Raw genomic sequence first — 22,124 nt, 5'->3', positions numbered from 1 at the left:
ACCATTAAAAGAAATATAAAAAAAAAAGAGCTGCAAAACAAAAGAGTCTGTTCTCTCTGTTGCTGCTCATTATACAGCCATGGGGATACATGCCTGTCATTTGACAGGCAGGAAAGCACTGCTGAATTTGCTGCCCTCAGGAGCTTGCAAAACAATGAGAACTAAATGTTGATACTTTTCATGTCCATGTGAAATATCACTTGGGTTTGGAGGTGGTTGCAAGTCGAACCCACTTCTCTTCTAATCTATATCCAGAGGAATAGGAGAAATCTTATTGGTTTAAAAGTATTCATAGAATCATAGAATTGTTTTGGTTGGAAGAACTGTCCAAATGTCAGTCTAACACCACCACGGCCGTTAAACCATATCTCCAAGTGCCATGTCCACACACATCTTGAACATCTCTAGGGACAGTGACCTCCCTGGGCAGCTTGTTCCAATGCCTGACCACTCTTTCAGGAAAGAAGTTTTTCCTAGTGTCCAACCTGAACCTCCTCTGGTGCAACTTGAGGACATTTCCTCTCATTCTATCACCTGATACTACGGAGAAGAGACCAACCCCTCACCTCACTCCAACTTTCTTTCAGGAAGATGTACAGAGCAATGAGGTCTCCCCTCAGTCTCCTGCAGACTAAACAATCCCAGTTCCTTCAGCTGCTCTTCATGACACTTGTTCTATAGACCTTCTACCAGCTTTGTTGCCCAAAATTCTTTGCTGATTGCAGTTATGTTAAATGTATATACTTTGTGGACAGCTTGCTTTTGTTAGATCAGATTCCAATTATCATGGTAAGTTTCCCCAGGTGGCTTTATTTCTTATAGATTTCCCAGCTTATGATGTGCACTTATGACCCTCGCTTTTTTGGTTTTGGAATTTCTGTTTTCAGGGGCAGAAAGGAGAAACCTAAAGGGTCTCCATGGAGACCTTATTATCTGCTTTCCAGTACTGAAACTGGACCTACAGGATACATGCCGAGGGACTCTTTCAGAGAGTGCCATGATGGGATGAGGAGTCGTGGTTCCAAAATAAAGGAACAGAGATTTATATTAGATATATGAAAGAAATTCTTCTCCATGGAGGTGGTGAGACACTGGAACAGGTTGCCCAGAGGAGTCGTTTATGTTCTTTCCTTGCAAGTGTCTGAGGCCAGGCTGTATAGGTCTTTGAGCAACTTTGTCTAGTGGAACTTGTCCTTGCCCATGGAACTAGATGATATTTCAGGTCTCTTCCAACTCAAACCATTCTATGAAAGAAAATAGAGGCTTAAAGAGAATAATGGGACTTTTTGGAATGGTTTAGACTCTGATTAAAAATACTCCTGAATAATCCCCTGACGGAATACTTTGATTATCACACCATCTGTTCTGGTCAGATAGGTGTTAACGCTGGAGGAAACCAGCTCACCAACAGGCATCAGTCCTCTTTCACTGTTTTTGGGCAGCATTGAGTAGGTATTTTCTGCATGGACGAGCCATGTATTTAGTGTTGTTCTAAATACACACTGACATTTCAGAAAAATATTCTGGTTTCTCCACATTATGGAGATGTCACTGCACTGTTGCTCTCTCTGTTTTCATAAACACTGATTTGCTTCCTCATCCAACTCATTTATAAAATGCTGTGTTAAGCTGCCATCCACCACCACATATGGATTGGAGCCAGGCTGGCTTTGTGGTAGCAGGTCAAAACAAATGGCATTCATCTCTTGCATCTCTATGTCCTTTATGCATTGTACTTTGTTGCTATGGTCTGGTACAGCAATGACAAAGCTGATGTGGCTTCCAGAATCTCTTCTCCCATGCTTGTCGTTGATGTTTTGATTCTTCAAACATAAGCCCAGGCAGCTGTCTCTTAAATGTGACAGTCTGTGAGGTTTTGCTACGTTTTTAATTTGCTCCATGACAAATTTCAGGAACCTTGTTGCACACAACTAATTGCAATCTGTATTTCTCCTTATGATTTTTTTTTTCCTTTATCATGTTGTCAGGTTTGACCTATTTCAGACTAGGAGTGTCCCACCAGTGACCTATCAGGACAATTCATGTGACACCTTCACAAGTGCAGAAGAATCTGACCACACATGTAAAATTGACCCTGTTGCAAGGTTGGCTTGAGCAAAATTAATAGCATCTCTAGAGGGCCTGGAAACCACTCTGCTGGATTATACAGACCTGCCTATTTCAGTCTGCCATGTTAGGATACAATTTAAAACTTTGAAATGAGAGAAGTAAAATTATCCCTTTTGGTTCTAGTTCTTGTGCAGGCTTCTGTTCCCACATACTGGATTTGGACATCTGCTATAGCTGAAAAGGCATTTCTCTTTCCAAATGAATTAATGCTACTGGTTTGAGTTTATTTTAACTCTTTACCTTCCTTTTATTTCTATTATGTAATTGCTAGAGTGCCTTTTTGCAAAGCTGTGCATGCTGGTCTAGCTCATGTATCTTAGTCCAATAAAGTCCCTTATATCTTTTATAGAGAGGAAGTTGCAAAGACACATGCATTAGGACTCTCCATTTAATCATCTTTCTGTCTCTTCAAATGTAATGAGCAATGACTTGAAGTGTTCTGTCCCAGTCTCAACAGTCAGTATCAGGGGGAAAGCTCTCAGCACCACAAGTGTGATCACAGTGCATGCCAGCTCCACAGCTCAGAGGAAGAGATGATCCAGAAATTATTAAGACGTTTTCCTAGATTACTGTGCAGAAAAATATGCTCAGTGGCAACTGCTTTGCATTCAAATTCTGGAATGGGCATCCCACTGAGGTGAACAAATCTGCTGTTCATAGACAGCTACTAGCATTTCAGGCATAAAACCTAGGGTGGTTTTCGGTTTGTTTTGTTGGGATTGGGTTGTTTGGGCTTTGTTGGTTTTTGTTTGGTTGGTTTGTTTTCTTTTTTCCCTTCTTTGTGTTTGGTGTTGGTTGATTGGTTTGTTTGGGGGGGAAGGGGGTTATAGGTTGGTGGTTTTTTGGATGCTATCATATTATTATTATCAGCTGGAGGGTTTTGCTGTTTCCCACAATGAAATGCAGTTGTTCCAGATGAGATACAAATCCATGGTAGAGCCAGGATCCCAACACCATCTTCAGGTTCACAGGTCCTTAATCCTCAAACTATTCTTTCTATGTGAAGACCTGGAGATCTATGCGATTTAAAAGGGGAAAAAGAAATCACAACAAACCACAAACTGAAAGAACTAATAGTACTTTAAAATGTGCAGCAGGTGAACTGGTTTTGCTAGTGCACAGGGATTTCAATTCCACTGCAAGAGAACTTCTTGGCTTCAGAAACAATCTAGTATCTCATCAGCTTCCATTTGTTCAAGTAGAGCTTTATTAATTTCTTTTTTATCTGCTTTATCAGAGAGAATTCTTGTTTGGCTTTACCTTCTTGTTTCACTAATTTCCTTCAGAATATTTAGTTTCACCAATACAAATGCAGATCAAACTGATAACCCTCAGCAAGCAAACAAGCAAGAAGCAGATGAATGAGGGAAATACTTTTCTGCTGATACAATTTGATGTAGGTTTGGAGAGTAAATCCTTTAAATAAGGCAGAAAAGTACACAGAGCACTGCTTCAGTCATCCTGAAGTCAGCTCTCCCTCTTAGGATATCACAGAATGGTTTGTATGCATCGATGAATTCTTCTCTTACAGAACAAAATGGCCAAAAAAAGAAAGCAGCAAATTGTGGTTTAAGAGTAGACAGAACTAGAAAACATCAATCTGCAGAGATGAGTAGGTAGAACCATACAAAATTATTCATAATGGTTTATACAATGATGCTCTCATAAGGTTCACTTCAACATTTGGCAATTTTAGAGGGATCAATGCAGGAATAAGTTATTTCAGCATGAAAATTATTTTTTTTTGCTATTCTTAAGGGCTTATAACAAGTGGTTCATCCTGAAATGTTCTGAGCAGAAGAGTGTGTGCCCTGACAACATGCTTCTTCGATTATTCCTAATAAAAAATATAAAGCAGCGTTCTGATCTCTGTATTCATAGTAATTCCCATTTCATCTTGCAACTCACTTTGGAAAATATTGATTTTTAGTGGGGAGTTTTGTGGTGCTCTGTGAGATTCAAAATGAGTTAATGAGTTTTTAAGGTCTTGAGTACTGTGTCCAGTTTGGGGCCCCTCAGTTTAGGAAGGACATCGATGCTTGAACGTGTCCAAAGAAGGGCAACAAGGCTGGGGAGAGGCCTTGAGCACAAGCCCTATGAGGAGAGGCTGAGGGAGCTGGGATTGTTTAGCCTGGAGAAGAAGAGGCTCAGGGGTGACCTCATTGCCCTCTACAACTACCTGAAAGGTGGCTGTAGCCAGGGAGGGGTTGGTCTCTTCTCCCAGGCAACCAGCACCAGAACAAGGGGACACAGTCTCAAGCTGCACCAGGGGAAGTTTAGGCTCAAGGTGAGGAGAAAGTTCTTCATGGAGATAGTCATTCATCATTGGAATGTGCTGCCCTGGGAGGTGGTGGAGTCACCGTCCCTGGAGGTGTTCAAGAGGAGATTGGATGTGGCACTTGGTGCCATGGTCTAGCCATGAGGTCTTGGGTGACAGGTTGGACTCGATGATCTTTAAGGTCTCTTCCAACCTTGGTGATACTGTGATACTGTGATCCTTCAGGGGAGATTCCACCAGTAACACTTACACACACACACACACACCCCCCCCAAAAAAAAAGAGGAAGAATTAAATTAAAAAAAAAAGGAAAAAAAGAAAAGAGAAGTAAAGGTCTGATCCTGTTTCACAAGTGTATACATTAAAAAAAATGAGGGTGGGAAAAACCCTAACACACCCCCACACCCACACTCCCTTTCTGAATAATACTTTTTGTTTTTTTTTAATTTTAAATTGGAAATGTACCATTTTCAAAGCTGGTGTGTTTCCAATGCCATGCCACCTGAGCAGTAGGTAATTTTTACTGTATTTATGCTTATGACTACTAGTCAGAAAAAGAAAAAATATCACTTCATCTCTTCCCAGAGGGAAAATAAGGAAATGAGCCATTTGCCTGAGAGAAAAGTCTCTGGTAAAGCAAAGAACCTGAACCTTGGTCTCATGCAGAGCAGCACAGCATCCTAACTGGGGACATTATTGTGCTCCTTAATAAGAAAGTTCAGGTTTAGGAATTCTCTCAGAGGTGTTTTTGTCTTGCAACAGTGTGTTTTATTCTGCAGCTGCTTTTTTAACTTTACAACTTCCTAACATCAATTGACTGTCAAACAAGTACCACTGTGAACTCATGAATAAACATAGTTATCATTTACATAGTAACAGAGAGCCTTTAGCTGAAAAGAATCCATTTGTGCTACTGCAATATCTTAATTATTTACTGTGTCATATTGTAATTAGTTGTATTTTACTCTCTCAAAACTTACTATAGTATGTATATCTTACAGGGTTTGGAACCAATGCACTAATATTAACTCAGCATTCAACACTGCTGCTAAATATTCATGCCAATAAATGACTCCCATGTGCTTGTTGGATGCCAAGGATAGTCTGAAGAATTTATTTAGCATTCTAGTGGGATCTGGTTTCTGCAAAGATCACATCGATGCAGAATTTCAATACTGCTGTTTTGCACGGGGAGAGGGGAAAACAGGTTTGATTTTGGACGAGCAGTGGGGCAGGACACTTAGAAGAAAGCAGCAGTATCTCAGACACAATCTGTGCTTAATAACGTCTGAGAGTTCTGGGGAGTTTGTCAGCTCTTTTTTATTAGAGCAAAATTGCAATTTTGTTTAGTCTAGGACAGACTCCTCAGAATTTCACTTTTTTAATAAACATCTACAATTTTCCAAGTAGTTTGAAAAAAATAATTATTTCACAGGCAGAGTGCCCTGGACTGTCACGCAGCTGGGGCTCTGTCAATGCACTGCTGTAGCAATCATAAATACCTGCACCTTTCTCAATAAATCAATTAAATACTATAACCTTCCAAATTACCCTGCTGCAGTACTGCAATTGGCTGCCATAAATCTTCAGAAAAGCAGCTGTTCAGAGGAATAACTGATTTACTGAGCTACTGTTGGAATTTCAAACAGAGGATCTCACAATCCAGTAAGTTTGTTTAATGAAATGTAAGTGCAGTGTAAACAGTCTTAAAATATATGTGAATTCAGCCTGCTGGATTAAGGGCAACCATCATACTGTAAACTGTGCTTTCCCATCTATTATACAGTTTCAAGAGCCTGTGTAGGTGCACTGTCTCTTTCTAAAAGCAGTGCTTGAGCCTCCACTGCCTCCTGCCTGGACCTCCAAACCTTTCTGATGCTCTTTCATAGCTTCCATAAAAATAGTAGATTTACCTTCAGGTGCTTGACATGAACAAGAACTTGTTTTATAATCAGGAGAAAGGCAACATGAAGATTGCACACAGTCACGATGGTGCTGGAAATGCAATCCAGCTGTCCTCCTCCCTGCTCCATGATGTGCAACTGGGATTTCTGTGTGCTCTGCTGCTGATGTCTTGTTTAGAAAATTCTCTTAAATACTTGTAAACTTACAAATACTTTGTCTATTGTTCTCATAGAGATTACAGTATTGCCTAGACTGGAAAAGACCTTTGAGATCAAGTCCAATTGGTAGTCTAGCACTGACAAGGCCTTGACTAAATCATATCCCTAAGCACTACAGCTACTTGACTCTTAAATGCCTCCAGGGATGGGGATTTCACCACTGCCCTGGGCAAATCCTTGAAAATATTGGTGACCACATTTCTAACTATTCCTATAGCTTTTGTTTTTCCTTTTTATTCTTTAGGTCATTTTTTCCCCCCACTTTTCCCGGGCAGCCTGCTCAAGGGATTGACAAACATTTCAGGGAATAAATTGTTCTTAATATCCAGTTTAGTGTTTGATGTAGTTATGCCATTTTATGTAGAGGAAAAAGAGAAAATTCAGAAGTGTGCCAGATGTCTCCTGGATCTGATGTATACTGCACCACCATACTTAACTTCCCAGGCAAGATGCACACCGATGTGCAAAGTTGTAAATGAAGCAATTGCTTAAGGGCACACCATGGTACCTAGAAGATCCAGGTGTGAAATCCTGCATTGTTCTGCTGCCTCTCAACTTTTGTTCGCACTGAGCTGCAACACTGTAGAATCACAGAATCATTAAGGTTGAAAAAGACCTCTACGATCATCAAGTCCAACCAACACCACCATGCCCACAACTAAACCTCAAACACTTTTCTTTCCAGATGCTCACTCCTCCCAAGCAGGGCCTGTTCCTGCAGTAACAGCTGTATATCCAGCTCTCTGAGCTCTGCATTTGGGCTCAGCCAACTCTTGTTTTCCTTTTTCAGAATCACCCAGCACTGCTGCAGTTTGTCATACAAGCTGAAAGTCAACATCTAGTCATCAATTTGGAGCGGAATGAGTAAGTACCCACATTACATGTTTGCTTTGTACTGGAGATTCTCTGAGAAACGTTATAATTTTAAAATTAATGGTTTGAAACTAAACTGGAGCCAAGTTTGCTACTGGTCCGTTATGGAACGGGCCCTTAACAAGAGGATTTTGTTCCAATTTGGATCGTGTGCATGTGCTCACTGCTTATAGAACAGGAATCTCTATGGTCACCTGTATTTATGTGGGATTGAAAATGAATGTGTTGCGTCTCTGTTTTCCTGTGATCGTTAGTTTTGTTTGATTTGGGTTTGAACTCCCTTCCTTTTATTTACAGTAATGTGGAAAATCCTACAGTCTTTGGAACATTTTTGGAGGACTCATCCCTCTTAAGGCTGACTGTGACCATAGCTGCCTCTGAGCAGTGGTCATTGGCATCTGCTCAGGGAAGATGAGTCAAGCATTAGGGCTTAGCCCCTGCTGGACTTTTAAATGGAAGCTGTCTGGGACTGATGAAATGGGGCTAATGATGAAGTGTTGATGCTGTTCATGTGGCCTGTGGGCAAAATTGAGTTTGAACTCCTGTCTGTGCACTCTAAATATTGCATCTTCTGTGTGTTTTTGAGATCTTCTGCTTTGTTTCCATGAACTTTCAGAGGGGAATCCCAGGGGTTGCCATAGAGATGGTCCCATGGGCAGAATCCCAGCAGATTATTTACAGTGGGGTACAGAATCACATAGAAATGAAGTCACTTCTCTGGAAGTATATGACAAATGGAACCAAAGCTGTCAAAGTCTTAGTCTACCTTCTCAAATGTTCAACTACTGTTCCTCTAAGAGCATCTCAGGAATATAGTGGGGGAATCCACATCAGGACACTATGTGCTGTTTGTGAAAGGACAGCCATAGGTCACTCTCAATCTAGAGAAAATGTTTGATCAATGCTAGTAAGGATCTGTGTGTTCTGTAGTTTTTCCTGCAGTGAAATAAAAGCAGCAGAGGCAATTTTTTTACTTATAGAGAGACCATAGATGTAAGTGATGCAGCTTTATGTCTTAAGAGAAAGGAATGTGCCTGAAAAAGCAAAAGTCCAAGGGATGTCAGGCACATGCTGCCTGAGGCTGGTGGTGGACAAACTCCATGGAAAACAATGGGGCACCTCTTCAGTCCTCTGTAGTTAACTAATACAAAATGTTTTTTTGTTTCCAGCCATGTAGATGAACGGTACCCAGCTGTGACAAAAACTAGTTTGCTTTATTATTCAACACCAGGTTCAAATCCTGAGCTTTCATTACATTATTTTTAATGCTCCATAGTTGTTAATTTCCTATCCTTGAAGGGTATGTAGATCCCCAATGCATCAATTGCTGCGTTTCACCAACTAGAGGAAGATTTAATTCCTTTAGTAAACAGGGATTTAACTTTACATTCTCTTAATCGTTTTCAAAGGGCGTGCCTTCCTTCAGGAATGGGAAGTATGCAGCAATTGAGGACTATTTACATTCCATGTCAGCGATTAAAAGAACATTAAACTGCTAATACAAGCCTTGCTGGCCATACCAAACTCTCCTGTACCTGTAATAAAATTGGATTTAGAATATTGTAAGATGCAATCTCCACTTCTAAGAGAAGTAGGACATGGAAGTACATTTACATAACTCTATAAGCATCTGGTTAACCAGATTTGGAGATGTTGAGATCTGCTCATAACAAACATAGTGTTTATCAACAATTATGTTTTAGTTTACCTATGTCTGTGGTGGGGTGTCCAACAAGAGGATTTGCTTTCTAATAGAATCATGTGTGGCGGTAATAACACGAGGTTCCTCATTTTAGAAGGAGCTTGCAGGTGGTGGTCTATACCAGTACAATTAGCCTTAGCTGTCTTTGGCATTCAAAGCACATGGAGCAGTTCATAGAACCTAAACTACAGAATAAATTGGTCATGCTTTTCTAAAATCATGTCTCCCTTTTCTCCAAGATTACAGACTTTGGTTTTTAGAAGCAATAGTAGTCTGAGTGATGCAAGTCTATGTGGATGTTGTCTAGGTGGTAGTTTGTATAGGCCTACATATAATCTATTTCTGTAGATAACACACAATCTGCAGGACTGGTTCATGCTACTCAGGGTACACAGTTTGTGCTTATCTGTGGAAATTGGTGGCTGTATTTCTTCTGCCTGTGGTGATGGTGGTGGGCATGTTGTCATGACAATACAGAAACGAGTAGCAGAGCAAGTGAGGGGTTTGAGGCATGAAGAAGGCAGCATGTATGTGCTGCTGCTTCCAGGGGGTCCTGCAGGTTCATAGTGTAAAAATAATGCTCAAAATAATGAGAAAACGCATTTCTGCAGAGCAGAGAGAGGATGGGGAATAACAGATGGTGGCAGTGAGCCAAATTGGACCTAAGGTAGAGTAAAAACTCTGGAGGTGCAAGAAGGTCATCACATACTAGGAGAAGGGAGCAATGCTTGCACAATGCGGCTCCTGCCTGTGAGTCTCCAAGGCTTCAGAAAGGACCAGCAGATGTGCGTAGAGATATTGCCTCCTCCAGCCTGCTGTCTCTTCCTGATGTTGGCATGAAACATGCAGCTCAAATATCTTGAAAGCGTTGATGCTGAACATTGGAGTAGCCATTAAATCATTTGCTTTAGGTAGAAGGAGAGAAGTAGTCACAGACATCTTTTCTCAAGTAATAAGTGACAACACATATGAAGCTCTGATATGTGTGCTGTTAGTTTACTAGAGTTTCATGTAAAGCATGTTGTTTCTTGGAGAATGGTGGGGGTGGAGGTGGATGGGACCCCTAAATTACATAATTTCTGCATTGGGTCATGCAAAAAAACCCAACTGGATGTGATTTTCCATGGTTAGTAGAAACAGCTGTTTTGAGTAGTCTCAACATTAAACTCCATTTATTGAAAACCTTAGAGATTTTCCAAACCTTGAGTTATATTTTGAAACATGATTCAGATGCATTAGGCATCCCCAAGTGGGGACTGATGTGTTAAACCATCTGTTATCTATAGAAATATTTAATGTCAGTTTGGTGTTTTCTGATATTTAGACTCAGCAAGATGTGTTCATATGTACTGGGCAAGATGATGTAAGTTAGTTCTGGAAGAGTTACTGGTACCTCACTTCACAGCTTGGGGTTTCAAATCCTCTCTATGGTTTCCAGCTGTTAGGATTACTTTCGTACATATTCATTAAATACTTCAGTGATTAATTTTCAGGCATTGCACATCTGTAGTTGCAAAACCAAAAATCATTTGCCTTGAATTCAATTCAATTTGTCAGTCGCAGGAAATCTTCTAGTGAACTCACCTTGCAAGTACATATCTTTCTTGGGTGCATTAAGACTGTGGCCAGCAAGTCAAGGGAGGATCTCCTTCCCTTCTATTCTGCCCTAGTGAGACCGTAGCTGGAGTGTTCTATCCAGTTCTGGACTACCCAGTTCAAGAAAGACAGGGATATACTGGAGAGTGTCCAATGGAGAGCCACAAAGATGATTAAGGGACTGGAATATCTGTCTTCTGAGGAAAGGCTGAGAGACCTGGGGCTATTTGCCTGGAGAAGACTGAGCAGTTCATATTAATGTTTATAAATCTCTGAAGGGTGGGTATCAAGAAGAGGTGGCCAGTCTCTTTTCAACAGTGTCCTGTGGTACAAACTGGAACACAGGAAGTTCCACCTCAACATGAGGAAAAACTTCTTTATTGTAAGGGTGATAGTAGCACTGGAGCAGGCTGCCCAGAGAGGTTGTGGAGTCTCCTTCTCTAAAGACTTTCAAGACCCATCTGAATGTGTTCCTGAGTGACCTGCCATAGGTGATTCTGCTTTGGCAAAGAGGTTGGAATCAATGACCCTCAGAGGTCTCTTCCAACCCCTACCATTCTATGATTCTTACTGTGATTCATTTGCAAAGTAAGGTCGCACTCTGGAGAACCTTAACTTGATGCTCTTTTCTCTTTTTTTGCCTTTTTTTTCTTTTTTTTTTTTTTTTTTTTTTTTTTTGTCACTTTTATGATAGGATCTTTAGCAAAGCAATATATAAAAAAGAAAATATATGAGGTTAGGTTACTGCCTTACTAAAAATTCTTCAATTTTACCAGGAGGCAAATCCACCCCATGCCATGGTATAATTCTCCATCTTATCCTTGAAATCTCTGGAGATCCAAGAGCATCTCTGACCATTCCCCTTGCATGTTCACTACTTCCACGTGGGCAAACAGTACCAGGGATCACACAGTATCACAGTATAACTTAGGTTGGAAAGGACCTTGAGGATCATTGAGTCCAACCCATCAACACAGACCCCATGACTAGACCATGGCACCAAGCGCCACGTCCAATCTCCTTGGAATGTAATGGTCTGGTACTGGAGATCACTTTGAAAGCTTAGCTGCAGGTTGGAGGAGGCTCTAGCAGGTCTGAATGGCAGGCAGTAGGCATCTTCATGCATAGTGCTGACGTGACCGGTTCCAGTGAGACTTCAGTGTGCGGAAATCTTTTGTATTCTCTTTTAGTTAACAGAGAAGTCATTCTCTCTTCTTTTCTGCCTGACCTTTCTGAATAGGAACGTTGATTGGTGTGCAAGTGACATTTTAGCTGGATTAATTTAGCAGGGAAACAACACATTTCCAGTGCCAAAGGATATAAGTGCTGGGAAAATTTGTTAATGAATTGAAATGCTTATACAAAATCAATGGCTTCAGACACAAACAGAGAAAACACGTCTAAGTAAACAAATACCAAACAGAGAAACAGGACCTCTGAGAATGCACTTGTTGATATAATTCTGTTCTGTAACTTAGCAAAAGAACTCTGACCCTTGACTGTTTTATCTGCAAATGCTGGAGCTAGCAGCTGTACGACGCTCTTTCAACATGAGCTGACAGCTGAGTTTCAGCTTTAATTGGAGTAAACATTTCACTTGGAGGTGACCATTTCTTCCCAATGTGATGGCAGAAGTCAAGTGGTTTACACTGCACTGAAATGTGGAGATTCTTCTATTTCAGCTAGAATAATAGTGGTATTAATCCATGGTTCTAAGGGTTGAAGTATTTGTTGTAGCTTTGTGGTATAAGGGGAACTTATTTAGTGTGAGAATTGAGAAACCAAGATTGGTTGGTGGGGGGATTGGACTAGATCGAGGCCCCTTCCAATCCAGACCATTCTATGATTCTATGATTTGTTCTGTAATTGAGTATTAGCTTAGGTTGGTATTAACAATGGTAGTTGAGGTTGTATAGTTGGGGTTACCTTTGGCTACGTCATTTTGGTGCTGTGCATTGGAGTGAAAAAAATTTGTGGAATTATAGAACTCTTTGGATTGAAATAAACCTTTAAAGGTTGTCTAGTCCAACCTCCCTACAGTCAGCAGGGTGCTCAGAGGCCCATGAGATCCCTGGGTCACCTCCATCAGGAGAGTAACTGCTGTTTTCTTGGTCTGTTTTCTTCTCCTTAAATGCACCAATAGAAAGTGAACACTAATAGAAGGAAACAATGAGTGAAGACATATATGCACTGATAAAAGATGCAACAAGTGATGTGGACACAAGGTTTGGAATTTTTATTCTGGAGATCTTCATGTGACTGCATGTTGTAATCTCCAACGTGGCCAAACTTCCTTGCCTCTGCCACATAAAACAGCAAGGCAGTGGGGTTGTGCCATCTCCCCTGGGAGGAATCACAGAATCACCAAGGTTGGAAGAGACCTCAAAGATCATCAAGTCCAACCTGTCACCACAGACCTCATGACTAAACCATGCACCAAGTGCTATGTCCAATCCCCTCTTGAACAACTCCAGGGATGAGAGGTGAGAAGATGAGGAGAGAGGTCTGTGTCTTATTCACAGCCTAAACCCTGGGTCTGAGGGAATATAGCAGGTCAGGAGAGCCAGTGCTCCTCTCTCTGTGCTCTGTGGCCTTGGTATGTGTGAAGAACTGGGGGAATGATGGGAAAGAGATTTGAAGAAGTTTAACATTTCTTTATGTACTGCAGAACTGCACACCTTGATCACATAGCATGCAAAAATATTATAGTCTGATAGGTAGGACAGATAGAACTAGTGAGGAGTTTAGAGGCCATGTCTTATGAGAAGAGACTGAGGGAACTGTGATTGTTTAGCCTGAAGAGGAGGCTCTATTGCTCTCTGCCGCTATCTGAAAGGAGGCTGTAATGAGGTGGATGCTGGCCTCTTCTTCCAAGTAACTAAGGATGGGACAAGAGGGGTAGTTTATGTTGGATGTTAGGAAGAATTTTTTTACAGAAAGAGTGGTCAGGCATTGGAACAGGCTGCCCAAGGATGTGGTAGAGTCACTATCCTTGAAGGCGTTAAAAAACCGAGTAGATGTGGCACTTTGGGACATGGTCTAGTGGACATGGAGGCATTGGGTAGAAAGTTGGACTTGATCTTAGAGGGTTTTTCCAACCTTAGTGATTGTATGATTCTATGTTTTCCCAAGAATAATAGTTTCCAGAACTGCATCAAGTGATGGATTTGAATTAAGTTAACATGAAGTTTTGCTCATTCATCGTCTGTCAGTCAGAGCAATTCTAGGGTTGTCCCTCACAATTAAATATATAACAGTAATGAAGAGGAAAATATTCTTGTTGGTGCAATACATTTAATATTGCCATGCCTGGAAGTCTTTAAAAGATGTAGAGATGAGGTGCTGAGGGACATAGTTTGGCACCAGACTTGGTGTAGTTGGATCTTGGTGATTGAACTCGATGATCTTGGATGTCTTTTCTAGCTGCAATAGTTCTGTGGTTCTCTGATTCTGAGATAATGAAACGCCTGATTTAGATTTCACTCTCTACAGAGGTTGCAGTAGTAGAATATTATATATCATGTAATATTTTCAGAATTGTGTTTATCCTCCATTTGCACTGCAAAATCTTTGGCACTGCTCAGCAGAGTTCAGGGAGGAGAACTGGCTATCAGAAGACAATAAGAACGTGCACTCCCTCCCTCCTATGGGAGGGCTGGAGTTGGCTTGATTGCTATGATGATGAGCATGCAGGCAAAATGTGGTCATCTGGGACTATAAAGTAAATAATTGCAGGAAAGACAAGATAAAACCAACTTTCTGGAAACCTTTTAACCTCCCACTGATAGTCATATAGCAGTCCACATGCTGCAAAAATGTTACACACCCCAGGAGTTATGACCTTGCAGCCAACACTGAGTTGTTTTGCAGGTTGGCAGGTGAAGAATGCGTGCATCCAACTGGATCCAGGCTTGGCTCTCAAACCTCTTGGGTGTTCCTCATGTGGTTCTGCTATCTGCTGCTTGGACAGGTTTCAGATTGATTTCATTTGTTGGGTTTTTAAAAATCCCTTCCTAACAACAGCAAGAAGTGTTTGTATAGCAGCAAAGGGGAAGCATTGAATTCTGGCAGTGTGAGTGCCCAGCCATGTCCTGCAGCATGATCCCCAGCAGCGTGGGCAGCAGGTGGAAGGAGGGGATTCTGCCCCTCTGCTCTGCTGAGACTCCACCTCGAGTGCTGGAGTCAACTCTGGAATTCTCAGCACAGGAGAGACATGGACCTGTCACAGCAGGGCCAGAGTAGGATGCAAAAATTAACAGAGCTGGAGCACCTCTGCTGTGAGGCCAGGCTGAGAGAGTTGGGGTTATTCAACCTGGAGAAGAGAAAGCTCTGGGAAGACCTTATTGTGACCCCAGAGGGCAGTGAAACACTGTCCCAGATTGCCCAGAGAGGTGGTAGATGCCTGGACCCATGCCAGGTCAGATTGTTTGGGGCTCTGAGCTGCCTGCTCTAGTTGCAGATGTCCCTGCTGACTACATGGGGTTGGACTAGATTACCTTCAAACAATTCTGTCATTTTATGATCCTATGACTGTAAATGAGTTTTCAAGTCAAAATTGGGGCTGAACCCTGCTTTTAATGCATTTTCTATTAGACCTTTTCCCTTGGATGCTCAGCCACAGCGGTGCAGTGTCTTTGAATAAGAGCAGTTGTGTGACAATATATCCAGCATCTCTAAAATTTGTTGTCTTTTTTTTTGCATCTAGTGGAATTTTGCTGGCCCACACTTCATTCCTAGGATCTCATCTTCTCCTTAAGGCTTTGCAGAGCACAGGACAGTGTTGCCTTCACAAAATTCCATAGGGAAAGATGCCAGCTATTCAAGTTGCTTATAGTGTTCGCTGTTTCATGTATTTATTTTTAGAGGGTTAGTAAATACAGAGTACACTGAAGCACAGTTCCTCAGATGAATTCTCCATTATCTTATGTTGCATGTGGAAATGAAGCATTCGGAAGGAACAATTCAGTTCTGCCCATAATCCTTGTCTGGAAATCCGATCAACATCTCTGCCAGGCACAGGGTTGGGCACAGCACGTGTATCCCCAAAGCAAAAATTACAACTCCACAAGGAAGAGGTACACCGTGTGGTTTCCCTAAAACACATCTCTGTTAGTATTGTGAACTGTCTACGTGTTCAGTTGCTGCTGCTCTTGGCCCCTGTATGTATCATGGTATTTGTTTAGGTGGGTTGGATTGGTTGATGGATTGGATGCAATGATCTTGAAGGTCTCTTCCAACCTGGTTTGGTTTATTCTATTCTAAACAATTATTCTATTCTATTCAATTTACCTGAGTTTGCACTCCTAGGATTTTAACTTGGTTGTGGGATATTATCAGGAAGGAGATGGCAGCAGAAGGAGGATGACCCTTGTCCTGGCAACATATGTTCATGTCAGTATGAACTGGGAAAAAAAAAGACAGCAAATACAAGTATTCAAGTTCTTTTGAACCTTCTCTTTTGTTGTGATACTTAAGATTCACATCCTCAAGCTTTTCAGCTCCCTTATAAGTTTAGAAAAAGCAATAAGGCAAACCCAAACATGTGATAATATTCATAGAATTGTTTTGGATGGAAGAGACCATTAAGATCATCAAGTCAACCATTAAAGCAACACTGCCAGGTCATCACTAAACCATGACTCTCAGCATCACTTCTACATGACTTTTAAATCCCTTCAGAAGTGGGGATTATGCCTTAGCAACACCTCTGGGGAAGAAATGGTTCCCAATATCCAACCTAAATCTCCCCAGTGCAACCTGAGGCCGATTCCTCTTGTCCTGTTGTCACTGCCATGGTAGAGTCCCAAGGATGGCAGCTTTGCCATAGAGTGTAGATACATGAAAGTCCAAGAATAATTTTTTCTCCTCCTCAATACTCTGCTGAAAGTGATTTGTGTTTTGAGGTGCTGAGACGTGGTTTTTACATTCCTGTAGCTTTAAAGGGTCAAATATTTACAAAGAACTGAGTGTACAAACATTTTTAGGGGGCTAAAGAAATGTTAGTCACCCTGTTCTTGTGAAGCGTTCATACTACTGTTTCCTTTAAAATCTCTGTCAACAGTGCCAGAACTTCCACATAAATCTTGATATACTCCTTCTATTTTTTCTTCTTTTTTTCCATTCTTGCCTTTTTTATTTTTCTCTTTTCTATTTTTACTCTTCCCCCCCACCACACCCCCCTTTTTTCAAAACTCCTTTGAGAGACCTTTCCAGGTGCATATGAATTTCCATATATAAACTAGGGCAGCCTTCAGGAATTCAAGCTTTTGTGTTCTGCCAGGAGTGCAGGTAAGGAGGTGTGTGTGCACAGACACCCCCCTCCCCCTCCCCCCCCCAGAAAAATTGCAATCCTTCTGTCTCACAGAATACAAGGAAAGGAGGGCTAGGAGGAGGAAGAAATTGATGCCCAGCTTTGACAGGAGAAAAGTGTGATCCTTGGATGTTTCTTTGGGCACGATCTGATTCAGCATCACCGCTGTAACGGGTTCTTTCACATTTTTTGAGGGAGTCGTGTGTGACTCAGGCAGCAGGCATGTCTGCAGTGCTGCTTGCTGCAACAGCTGGATCTCTGCATCTACTTAGGGAAGGTTTTCCTCTTTAAAAAAAAAAAGATAGAAAAGGAAGGGGGGGGGAAAGAGAAATTAAGAAAACACTTGACACAAGGTATTTAAGTACAAAAATCTTCTGTATAGGTCTGGGTTCAGAGGAGAAGCTGATGCATTCCTGGATGTTAAATCTGAGACTTTTTCCAGAAACTGTCAGTTCCTGTCCAAGTGACAGAGCAGTTTCTCAGAGGGTGGCAGAAAGCACTGCTGAAGAAAGAAATCCCCCCTTGCAGAGCATGGTGGAGCTGGGAGACGCTCACGCTGCATTCAGCTCTGCTCGCCCCAGGCCAAGGCAGCTCACCTCCCCTCCACCAGCTGCCCAGCTGGGAAATAGGGCTCACGGTATTTCTTTATTTCATTTCCTTCAAGCAGAGCCTTGAGGATTAATTTGTTCACATTTTGAAGATGAAAAGCAGCATATGAGCGCTAAGTATTGCAATATCAGCCAAGAGGGATGATTCAAAAAACAGAGTCTACATGAAGAGTCTGAATGGGGAGGAAGTACATATATGGAAATATAAGCTTGGCAATAGGGCACTTTTTCTTTTTCTTTCTCTCCCTCCTTTCTCCCCCCCATCTCTCTCCCCCTCCCTCCCCCCCCCCCCCCCCCCCCCTTGTTTCTTTGATGTCTGGACTCAGTAATCCGGACAGATTCCTTCAAGAAATTGGTCCAATTTATTTCTGTGCTTTCATCTTACTACCTGCTACTTGTTCATTTGAAGTAGCTATGAAAAAAAACCACCCTGAGTACCTGGCTGTGTGTAGAAGTATGCTTTTTGTATGAGTAAGGTAATTTGAGTACACTGTAATACTCCCCCTAAATGGGACTGTTCTTGGCAATTTATTCTTCCTGAGTCCTCTTGGGATGAGAACAGAGCTTGCCTGTTCCTTCACCTGACCCACATATTTGCACTTTCTTAATGGTGTTTAGTCCAGTAAAGGCACACTGTCCTCTTCCTAGTTGATGCTGCTTTTTTGACATTTTTTAAGACATTAAAAATAGTTATGCTCAGATTCAGCCCTAGCTGGGGTTCATAGTATCAGTCAGGGTTGGAAGGGACCACAAGGATCATCTAGTTCCAACCCCCCTGCCATGGGCAGGGACACCCCACACTAGATCAGGCTGGCCAGAGCCTCATCCAGCCTAGTCTTAAACACCTCCAGGGATGGGGCCTCAACCGCCTCCCTGGACAACCCATTCCAGCACTTCACCACTCTCATGGTGAAGAACCATGAGAGTTCAGTTATGATGCAGTCTCTATCACCTTACATATTTAATCTGATGAGCATTCTGGCAGGTCTATTTTGCTAGTGCTTATGTATAAAATGATCTTATCTAATTGCAGTCTTTCTATGGAAAGAATAAAGAATAAGAGGGAGGATGTATTCTCTGCCTCCTTATCAAAATAATTAAATATTTGCCTTCAGAAATGCTGTTATGTGACATTTAGAAATAAGTCAGAGATGTTTAGAAAGAAGTTGAAGACATTTAGAAGTAAGTTAAATGCATTTGGAAATATGTTAAATATATTTAGAAATGTATTAAATCCATTTAGAAATAAGTTAAAATCATGCAGAAATAAGTTAAAGCAAAATAAGTTAAAGCAAGCTTCCTACTCAAACTTAATCAGAAATACATATATGCAGCCCACTCTGGCTTCAGGGGAATGGTTGCCTTCTTACATGAGAAAAATATTTGATAGATGTGAATATTATTTGTATTCTGCATATAAAGGGAAAAAAAAAAAAGAGAGAGAGAGAAAGAAACCTGAATAAGAATTAGGAGATGGAAGTAGAGAAGTTTCTACAACTTAGCCTTTATTGCATCTCTGAAAGATGCAGAGAAAATTGTTTTCTTTACATTACATGCAGTGAAAGATTCCTATCACGATGGCTGTTGGAAGGGCCCATGTTTCCTGACGAACATGCAAGGGCAGGTATGTCGTGAAAATCCAGCAGGTGAAAACTGAATTCCTGAAGGAGATATCTTATTCAGCTCCTCTGCTAAAGCAGGGTTGCCCACAGCAGTTGGCTCAGGATCAAAATGTCTGGGTGGCTTTGGAATCTCTCCAGAGGAGACTCCACAGCGCCTCTGGGCAGCCTGTTCTAGGGCTTCCAGCATCCTCACAGCAAACAAGTTTTTTCTTTTACATTCAGATGGAACTTCCTGGGTTTCAGTTTGTGCTCATTGCAGCTTGTCCTATCACATCACCGCTGAGAAGAATCTGGTCCCATCCTCTTAACTCCCAACCTTTATATACTGGTCAGTATTGAGAACTCTTCTCAGGCTGCTCCTCTCCAGGCTACAAAGCCCTAGGTCTCTCAGCCTTTCCTTCTCACAGAGATGCTCCTGGCCCATCAGCATCTTCATAGCCTCTACCAGACTCCCTTCAGTTGTTCCTTGTAACTCTTGAAGAGAGGGCACAATATTCAAGCTGTGGTATAACCAGGGCAGTGAAGAGGGGGAGAAGAACCTTCCTCAACCTGCTGGCCACACTCTCTTAATGCACCCCAGATGTCTCTTGGCTTTCTTGTCCAAGAAGGCACATTGTTAGCTCATGATGAACTTGTCCATCAGGACTCCCAGGTCCTTCTAGACTGAGCTGCTTTCCAGGAAGTCAACCTCTCAACTGTACTGGTTCAGGGGATTATTCTTTCCCAGGGGCAGGACTCTACACTTGCCCATGCTAAACTTAATGAGGTTCCCCTGCACCCAACTCTCCAGCCTGTCCAGGTCAGTCCCTCTAATGCAGCTGAGAATTTTTGTCTGCTTCCCTCTGTCACTTGTATTGATGTGGTTTACAAACAGGTTCCACTGCTCTTACTCAGCAAAGCTCTTTGCCTGTCCTTTGTGCTCTCCGTCTTTTTGTCTTTTGAAGTGCTAGGTAAAATGAACTTCACATCCTCCCCCACTGCCCCCTGGAATCATTTATTCTTGCAATAATTTAATACAAAGGCAGTAAATGCTTTATCAGTTTTGAAACAGCGGTCTGGATAATTCCAAGCAGATGTCTCCCTTTCTTTAATCACAACATCAGTTATTTCTTGGTCAGTCTTGATTAGCTGATTCTTACATAATGAGAAAGTATAGTTAATGGCCACTTATATGTGGGCTGAACATGCTGAAAAGAACAGCTTAGCCCCTTGAGAACAAGAGGCTGATGAGCCAGTAAAATCAAGCTAAATGGAATGAGTCTTCATTATGAGTCATTAGAAAAGATGACGCTTTGGCTAACAGATGAAATATCTTTGATGAAGACCAGTTGTAAAAGCACAGCTTAATGCTTAATAAATGTATTGGGGTGACTCATAAATTCCACGTACACGTTTGTTTCCTTGCAGTACGTGTCAAGTCCAGTGCAACACCATTTCCTGTATGAGATGTGTGTCCCCTGGCTGGAGCTGGGCTTTAAAAAAAAAGACACTCTTACCAGCACTGGATGCAAGATGACTGAATGGTAGCTTGGCAGAGGATTCAAAATTAAAACAAGAGTGAACGCTGCATTTGGCCGGAAAATGGGCAGATCTCCCTTCTCAGACTGGTTAGTGCCTGTTAGGTGCATCATAATTTGATTAGATTTGAAACTAATCTAGTTGGAGATTGGATTAGATTGGTGGAAGTCATAATAGTTTAACTTGTTCCACAGACCTGTTGGATAGCTTATGCAATTTTAGCTGGACACATAAAAATCTAATTTATGGAACAGCAGGGATTTTGAATGCTACACAAGAAATGAAGAATAGAATTTCTTATCCCTAAATAAACAGCAAAAAGCCTGCAAGTACAAAGTTAATAATGTCACATTATTAGCTGGGCAATAGCAGTGAAGTGGCATAAAAACTGGCAATGGTTGTAGTATAAGTGCTTCTGAAAGAAAAATATTGGGGGAAGAGAAAAGGGAATGCAGCAACAGAAGTCTTTTGTTTTTGTTAAGGAAGCTGATAGTGACTTCTGAACATAAAAACTAAAAGCAAGCAGCAACTGTTTTGGTTTTGGGTTGAGGTCCTTTCGAAGTCTTCATTACTTATAGTTGTGGATGTGGCAAACTCATGTCTTTCCAAACTGTTTTCACAGTATAGCCAAGGTTGGAAGAGACCTTGAGGATCATCAAGTCCAACCTGTCACCACAGACCCATGACTAGACCATGGCACCAAGTGCCACGTCCAATCCCCTCTTGAACACCTCCAGGGATGGTGACTCCACCACCTCCCTGGGCAGCACATTCCAATGGCTAATGACTCTCTTGGTGAAGAACTTTCTCTTCACCTTGAGCCTAAACTTCCCCTGGCGCAGCTTGAGACTGTGTCCCCTTGTTCTGGTGCTGGTTGCCTGGGAGAAGAGACCAACCCCTTCCTGGCCACAACCACCCTTCAGGTAGTTGTAGAGGGCAGTGAGGTGACCCCTGAGCCTCCTCTTCTCCAGGCTAAACAATCCCAGCTCCCTCAGCCTCTCCTCTCCTCCCTCTCCTCCCTCAGGCCTCTCATTTGGTCATAATGCTCAAGTATGGCACACAATTGCCTGTCTTTGAACTTGGAGTTGTAGTGGTTTGGTACAATGATCTTTTATTGAAAAAAAAAAAAAAAAAGCAAAATGACTTCTGGTTAAGATATTTTCATGTAGCAGCATCTGTTTGATCTTTTTTTAACTAGCAAGTGCTGTTATTTTCAAGGAGGGGAAAAAAAGTATTTATATATATGAGTATCCATCAAAATATTCCTTTTCAGAGGTGCCCAGTGATAGGACAAGGGGCAACGGGCACAAGCTGGAACCCAGGAGGTTCTATCTGAACGTAAGGAACAACTTCTCTGCTGTGAG

General features: G+C 41.7%; 1 protein-coding gene across 3 annotated transcripts in view; it reads left to right on the top strand.

Annotated features, from left to right (window-relative positions):
- The window catches only part of ADAM12 (ADAM metallopeptidase domain 12), a 237,631-nt gene that overhangs the window by 53,781 nt on the left and 161,726 nt on the right, over positions 1-22,124 (top strand). For all 3 annotated transcript variants that reach the window (XM_068140201.1, XM_068140203.1, XM_068140202.1), the window contains exon 3: positions 7,322-7,395. In XM_068140201.1, the coding sequence (XP_067996302.1) occupies positions 7,322-7,395 (74 nt within the window). The remainder of the gene's footprint in view (positions 1-7,321; positions 7,396-22,124) is intronic.

The sequence above is a fragment of the Melanerpes formicivorus genome, unplaced genomic scaffold (genome assembly GCF_026170545.1).
Source record: "Melanerpes formicivorus ecotype bairdi unplaced genomic scaffold, bMelFor1.0.p_v2 SCAF_6, whole genome shotgun sequence".
Classification (NCBI taxonomy): Eukaryota; Metazoa; Chordata; class Aves; order Piciformes; family Picidae; genus Melanerpes; species Melanerpes formicivorus.
This window is presented reverse-complemented; position numbering and strand designations above follow the sequence as displayed.